The following is a 7,197-nucleotide window of genomic DNA, read 5'->3' on the forward strand; positions in this document are numbered from 1 at the left end:
AATCCTTGTCTTTTTGCCCGTGAGATGGATATGTGTGGTCTGGCTGCAGAAACGTCAGTTGGATTAAAGAGTGACAAGAGAGGCTTTCCGTATGCAAGTCGGTGGCAGTGAAACACAAACAAATACTCAACAGCTGAAGACCGTCTGCAGCCTTGAAGAGGTATCGGTTAACTTTAACACCCTTTCAACAGGCTCTTGATAATAAACAACCCTCTTTCATTTCAGAGTCAGAGCTGAGATGCTGCCTGTCATTGAGCTTAAAACACTCTTATCTTTTATCCACATAAGACTGCTACACATCAACACAGTCGAGCAATGACCTAACCACCATCAGCTTGTCAACTGGAAGGATTTCAGGTTTTGGGATGTGAGTGGATTTAGGTTGATGATACCTGAAACTGGGAGGTGATACTTCATGGGCAAAGGCTGATAAATTGTAACCGAGGGAGGTTCTAATTAGGGTTTATATTACAGGAGCCCCCTTCCTTTTTTTGACGACGGCTGGGGGGGTGTTGTTGCATGCCAGCCTGATCCTGTTACCTCCCATCTCTGGTGAAGTAATTATTGAGGTCGTTGCAGGGAAAGAGAGCAAGCAAGGACAGCATGCACATGCTCTAGACTTTGTCTGTCATCTTTACATAGACCTTTGCATGATAAGACCCCATTTCATCTTTGATTATCTTTACTGTCTGATAAAAGTGTTGCAGAAGAAGTGACACCAGCTCAACAGCAGCTTATGAGGCTTTAGGGTTTTAAATGTTTGGGTGACAACACACACATTTGAGGGCTTTCTGCCAAGATGCTCTCAAGCCGAACACAAATCATGTTTTGTTCTGGTGTTCTGGTTTTCCATATCATTATAATCTTTAAGTAGAAGTAATACAGGAGCCAGTTTTTACAGGTTTAGTATTTCTTCATATAAATGATATCCGGTAAGAGGTTACGGACCGCGGAGGCTTCCAGAAAGCACCAGCAGAGGAGTCCATATGCGACACTGGAAGCAAAGATACGTGGTTGTTGCTATCATGACGTAGTGCGTGTCTCTACGTGCGCTCTGATCTTGTATCTTGCTTGTTTTCATTTCTCCTTAGCATGGCTCTAAAAATACCCTCGTGCCCTTGTGATGGTGATGGGTGTAACCAACAGGATGCTATAACCTCAGAGTCAGAGGTCTCCAGATGCAGTCCGATTGCTCCTGAGATCCTTCACTGGGAAATAAAGCAGCTGCAGGTAGGTCAAAGGTCACAGGCAGGGTGTTTGTGTGTGAGGTTTTCACTTTATTTACAAAAGCTATGTGGGAAGAACTTGCAGAGACAACTTTTTTAAACAAGAATTTGGATGTAGTGTGTTTATTGTAAGCTGTTTATGGTCACATTGGAGGACTTATTTTGCTTATTTAGCTGGCTAGACTGTAGGACTGCAGAAAATATATAATTATATAAACACAGCAACATTGCGTAGAAAAAGGCTGAAATTATAGTAGCAAATAAGTCAAGAAAATATCGAAAATATATGAATAGAAAATATAATATGTTCCTTTATTCTTGTTTTAATGATAGCTATTTCACTATTGTATCAAGAGAAATGAAAGAACTAAGTTAAGAGAAAAAAACAGGATGTTGTTACATCTTTTAAATATCTGATATCTGTCTGTCCAAGTCCAGCTGCATACAGGATTTCACATGGATACTTTGCCGCCATACTTTGTGGGGGGAACCAATTATATGACAAGCGGAGAGGAATTCGTGGAGAAGGAGGAGGAGGAAGAGGAGGAAGAGCAGGAGGAGGAGGAGGAAGATGGAGATAAAGAAAATAAAGAGGAGGAAAAAGGTAAGATGAACTATGCAATAAAAAGCAGGAAGTGAAACATTTCAAAACTAACACAATGAGCAGAGACCACAGAGATGTGATCGTGTGACCCTTTGCATCGTTCAGATGAGTCGGCCGTCCAGAAGCAAAAAAGACCAGCCTGGACTCCGTGTTTCTACGTCAGAACAGATAAAGAGGCGTACTATTACGTCGGCCAGGAGATCCTCATCGAAGGGGCTCTTGACTCCTATGCAGGCACCGTGTGGCCGGCAGTGAGTGGCACCTTTTAGATTTGCATCCTCATTCACCACAATATGACAGACAGTACCAGTGTGCACCATTACACTTGTCACTTACTTAAACGATCCCAAGTGTCAGTTCTGGATTATGGGGATGTCATTTATTGATATGCTGCTGCCTCCACTCTGAGGGCCCTCGACGACATAATAACCTGCAACTTAAGACCTTGTTGGTAAAGTGACATTTTATATCTCATCTTTGCTCCTCTGATCCTCTGGCCCACACTTAACCAGCTACAGTGATGCTTCAGGAGCCCCAAACCCTGAAACATGTCTCATACCTGCCCTCAGGCTCTGGCTCTCTGTCACTACCTGGACACTCATCGCCAACAGTTGAATCTTATGGACAAGGCGGTCCTGGAGATCGGGGCAGGAACCGGCCTCCTGTCTATTGTCGCAGCGCTCCTCGGTAAGAAGATCGAATTCACGTTGCCATTTGCACACAAAACAAGAAACATCAGATGAGGAATGGGACATGTTTCTTTCTAGGGTTCATTCCTCTTCTATATGCTCAAGACATGCCTTATTAATACATTTCAAAGGGCTTTATGTAATTCATACGTAGTTCTTTCCAGTGTGGGCTTGGAGTATCTTTCTCCAGCCTGAAAGAGGAGAAACCATGAACTTCTGCCTGTCCTCAGGTGCCTGGGTGACCTCTACAGACCTTCCAGAGGTCCTCAACAAGCTGAGATCCAACCTGTCCAAGAACACCAGGGAGCGCTGTAGATACAAGCCCCAGGCGGCAGCTCTGTCCTGGGGCTACGACCTGGAGCGAACCTTCCCTAAATCGGTCTACAGGTACGACTACGTGCTGGCAGCTGATGTGTCCTACCATCATGACTTCCTGGACGAGCTCCTAGCCACCATGAAGCATTTCTGCAGACCTGGAACGACGGTGATCTGGGCCAACAAGGTGAGGTTTGAGAATGATCTGACTTTCACTGAGAACTTTAAAAAGGCTTTTCAGACCAGTCTGCTGGCTGAAGACGGAGAGGTGAAGATCTTCATGGCAACCTGTAGAGAGGACGAGGGAGGAGGTGATCTGGAAATCCAAGATCTGCTGAGAGAGGAGGAGAAGGAGGAGGAGGAGAAGGAGGAGGAGGAGGAGGAGGAGGAGAAGGAGGAGAAGGAGAAGGAGAAGGAGAAGGAGAAAGAGGAAGAAAAGGATGAGGAGGACGAGGAGGAGGAGGAGGAGGAGGAGGAGAAGGAGAAGGAGAAGGAGAAAGAGGAAGAAAAGGATGAGGAGGATGAGGAAGAGGAGGAGGAGGAGAAGGAGAAGGAGAAGGAGAAGGAGAAGGAGAAGGAGAAGGAGAAAGAGGAAGAAAAGGATGAGGAGAAGGAGGAGGAGGAGGAGAAGGAGAAGGAGAAGGAGAAAAAGAAGGAGAAGGAGAAGGAGAAAGAGGAAGAAAAGGATGAGGAGGACGAGGAGGAGAAGGAGAAGGAGGAGGAGAAGGAGGAGGAGAAGGAGAAGGAGAAGGAGAAAAAGAAGGAGAAGGAGAAAGAGGAAGGAAAGGATGAGGAGGACGAAGAGAGCAACGAAAAGCTTGAGGAGGAAAAACACAATGACGTTGAGCTTCACTATGTCAATATGGAAAAAAGTAAAGCAAAAGAAAACGATGTGACAGAAGAACCTCGTGCGTCAGAGCCTGAAAGAGCAAATGAGGAGGAAGATAACAAGCATGAGTCTGACGGAGAGGAAGAGTTGGATGAGATAATGGTCCTCAAAGACGACGACGATAAAGAGGATGAGAAGACAGACAGTGAGGAAGACGTCACAGGTGAATACATGATCTGTGAAAATGCACATTTGTGTATTTAGTCATGTATCAAAAGTAACTCGTCTCCAGCCATGAAGACATGAAGAGATAATTTGAATCAGGAAAAAGATAGAGATGTTGTGTTTTCACCCATGCTAGTGGCCTGACTCTCTGGATGGCGATGTCAGTCAGTCAGTCGATTGATGCTGTGACGAAGCCTCACAGAGCTGTTAGCGTGGCTGCACACTCTTATTATATGACCTTTTCACAGCGGCTATCTTGACATGTCCTTTCAGGGTAAACACAGGTGTAAATAATAACAATAATTATGGGCTTATTCCGTTTGGGTGGGCCAGGGCCCAGGTATTGTGCATCCCAGTGTTACACCAAAATCTGTGAAGGCAGAGGAGCCAGCAACATGAGGTCACCATTTCTGACGGCTGTCATCAGAAAATGTGTACCTTTAAATGTAATTCATGTTTTGACCACCACAAACAAAATCCCACTCCATTGAAGTGACGCAGCAAATATGTAAAATGCAGATACCTCAAAACCTGTGAAAATAAACCCAAAACTATCTGCATATTACTAAGTTACCACAGTAACTGAGGAAGTACAGGTTTTTTTTTTATAGCTCATGATAGTAGTGCTGTCTTGAGGTTTGGCAGCGTACTCTAGTGAACTCACTGCTTTGGGATTTTATGTCTGCAAGATTAGTGGCTATAATAACTTCTGCGATGTGAGATGTGAGACGTGGGAAAACCAAAAGGTGGTTAAGCCAAATTGTGGTGAGGTCAAAACTATTACCAACCGTCGCCAGTGAAACCAGAGGGCTGACGTACGCCGTGCACCGGTGCAGAGTGTCTGAACATATAAGGAAGAGAAGCAGGAACTCTATTTTGCATCATATCGAGCTGCTGACTCGTCAGCTTTTCTTTCTAACTAATGTCTGACGTGTACGTTGTGGTATTGTGTGTTCACAGTGTATTTATATTTTTGTCTTCATTTCTTTTGCTTCTGACTGGAAACTGTTAAAGTTTTGATCCATCGTCTCTTCACAGAACCAGTGAACATCGAACCAGCTGACAAGCCGGAGAGAACACAAGCCTGGGTTCCCAGTACCTTCGGCTGCTTTGGTAGAGACGTTTACCATTACGCAGGACAGGATATACTCATTCGCGAGTCCATAGACTCCTATGGAGCAGTGATGTGGCCAGCAGTGAGTATACCTCTGAAATACAGCGTTACACTTTTCTACTGTTTTCTGAACAAGCGTGAGAGATGTGTGTCTCTTTGCCCTGCAGGCGTTGGCTCTGTGCTCCTTCCTGGACAACAACAGGCAGACGGTGAACCTGCAGGGAAAGGAGGTGCTTGAGCTGGGAGCAGGGACTGGACTGGTAACCATTGTGGCCAGTCTGCTGGGTGAGCGGTCACCAGGTCAACTCACACAACAACATATACATGAGCACTAACACAAAATAATCACAAGCAGTCAAATTTGGGAAAAGTCCCCATCATATGAAATGAGACACAAAACGCGAAGACGTGTAGACCTCTATATATTGCCATTCTGTTGCTAGGGCAACAGCTTTGGTCCAAGTTTACTTCCTGTCAGCTACTGCATTAACAAACATTGCAACAGGAAATACAAAGGGTCCATTTAGACTGTTTATGTTGTCAAATTTGAAAGAAACAACAGAACCAAAACTAGTGATATTTTGGGGGGATGTACGCACACACGCACACACGCACACACGCACACACACACACACACACACTGTAAAGAAGCTGTATTGATCTGGTATTATTGGACATAATATGACTTTGGCAAACAATTTGTAAATAGAATATTTTTCGAAGGACTACACAATTTATTAGGCTATATATATTTATACAAATGAGTTTATTGAAATGACAGGTGGAGATGGGAAGAGTTGAATGAGGTTTGAATATGAGGTGATGAATGGAGGCTCGAATGGGGATCGATAATGAGCCTGGAGGAAGGAACATTAATTAGGGCGATGCCTGGTCTTGTGCCTGAACTTAAGTTATAATAACTTAATTATAATAATTTTAAACAATGAAATCAATCTAGCAAACATGAAACGTAAGAACAGTAATCTTTTAGTTTGTCAATGTCACTTTTGTGTGGTAATGTGCATTGAAAGGCGAGACTTTTGAAGTTAAAAAATCTAGGATTTCACAATCGATTACCAAAAAACATTTAATCTGTCGTCTGAAACTCAATAAGTGAAAATAAAAGAGTGAAAAGAGTTGCTGTTCAGCAGCCAACTTAGGATGTCTTTGGATGATTTTCCCACCAGAGCTTAAACAAAACAAGAACCGTCTGTGCTTAAAACTGCATTTCCATACTACAAACTCCTTAACAAAGGTTAAAAGAGCGGTCTTTTTACTTTTATTGTTGCTATGGTGGTGACAGATGTCCCGTTTCTGCATCCTCAGGAGCTTCAGTCACAGCGACAGACCTACCTGATGTGTTGGGTAACCTCCTGGCCAATGTGATGAGGAACACCAGGCAGCGCTGCAGACACACGCCCAAGGTGGCAGCTCTATCCTGGGGCCACGACCTGGAGCGCACCTTCCCTACATCCGTCCACCGGTACGACTACGTGCTGGCAGCTGACGTGGTCTACCATCACGACTTCCTGGAAGAGCTCCTGGTCACAATGAAGCATTTCTGCATACCAGGAACGACAGTGATCTGGGCTAACAAGGTGAGGTTTGAGACTGATCTGACTTTCACTGAGAACTTTAAAAAGGCTTTTCACACCAGACTGCTGGCTGAAGATGGAGAGATGAAGATCTTCATGGCAACGTGTAGAGACTGAGAGACAGAAAGGATATGGATGGATCACTCAATGACCCCCTTGCATCACATGTTTCTTTTGATGGTTTCTTAGAAGAGTTTGTATATTAAAGGGACTATTTGTAACTTTGTAAGCGTATAAATGTAGCGGGTCGGCACACATGCACGCTCGCATATGCGCGTTCGCGTGTAGCCGCTGTACCCTCCTCCTCCTCTGCCTGCTCGCCTTCACTCAGACAGCTTAGCTCGCTCCACCTCTAGACGTGAACGCGCGCTCACTACACACTGCAGAAGAGTTAGTTTAGCTCTGAGAATATCTAGTGAATGCACAGGGGACGTTTGTGCAGAAATAAATGCTGCAGCTCCTCCAGACCAACAGAGGTTTTCCGTGTCTTGTGAAGTGACGGAGCTCTACAGAGATTTACGTTGTCTTCTCGTTACCGACCGGGTGCCGGTGTCTCCTCTGCGCTCTCCGGCTGCAGGCGGAGCGAGCAGGGAGACACGC

General features: G+C 44.8%; 1 protein-coding gene across 4 annotated transcripts; it reads left to right on the top strand.

Moving 5' to 3' along the window:
- Nucleotides 1-21: 21 nt before the first annotated feature.
- LOC119502859 (protein-lysine methyltransferase METTL21C-like) lies at nucleotides 22-6,852 on the top strand. 4 transcript variants are annotated; one of them, XM_037794131.1, is made up of 7 exons: nucleotides 41-160; nucleotides 1,092-1,230; nucleotides 1,665-1,830; nucleotides 1,936-2,081; nucleotides 2,400-2,517; nucleotides 2,750-3,102; nucleotides 6,682-6,852. In XM_037794131.1, exons 2-7 carry the CDS (start codon nucleotides 1,093-1,095, stop codon nucleotides 6,712-6,714), a joined length of 954 nt encoding a protein of 317 aa, XP_037650059.1. In that variant the 5' UTR covers nucleotides 41-160; nucleotide 1,092; the 3' UTR covers nucleotides 6,715-6,852. The 4 variants fall into 4 exon arrangements, with proteins under 4 accessions (XP_037650051.1, XP_037650059.1, XP_037650068.1 ...); XM_037794140.1 differs by lacking the exon at nucleotides 6,682-6,852 and adding an exon at nucleotides 4,927-5,066 and having other exon boundaries at nucleotides 2,750-3,021; XM_037794123.1 differs by lacking the exons at nucleotides 1,936-2,081; nucleotides 2,400-2,517; nucleotides 2,750-3,102 and adding exons at nucleotides 4,927-5,084; nucleotides 5,170-5,287 and having other exon boundaries at nucleotides 22-160; nucleotides 6,329-6,852.
- Nucleotides 6,853-7,197: the final 345 nt, after the last annotated feature.

The sequence above is a fragment of the Sebastes umbrosus genome, chromosome 2 (assembly GCF_015220745.1).
Source record: "Sebastes umbrosus isolate fSebUmb1 chromosome 2, fSebUmb1.pri, whole genome shotgun sequence".
Classification (NCBI taxonomy): Eukaryota; Metazoa; Chordata; class Actinopteri; order Perciformes; family Sebastidae; genus Sebastes; species Sebastes umbrosus.

Bases quoted from the DNA above. Each gene is read 5' to 3' on its own strand.
- LOC119502859 (XM_037794118.1), top strand. From the start codon at position 1,093: ATGGCTCTAAAAATACCCTCGTGCCCTTGTGATGGTGATGGGTGTAAC. The intron at 1,231-1,664 runs GTAGGTCAAAGG...GTCCAAGTCCAG, and splicing joins GGGAAATAAAGCAGCTGCAG to CTGCATACAGGATTTCACAT. The intron at 5,303-6,328 runs GTCAACTCACAC...CTGCATCCTCAG, and splicing joins GCTGGGTGAGCGGTCACCAG to GAGCTTCAGTCACAGCGACA.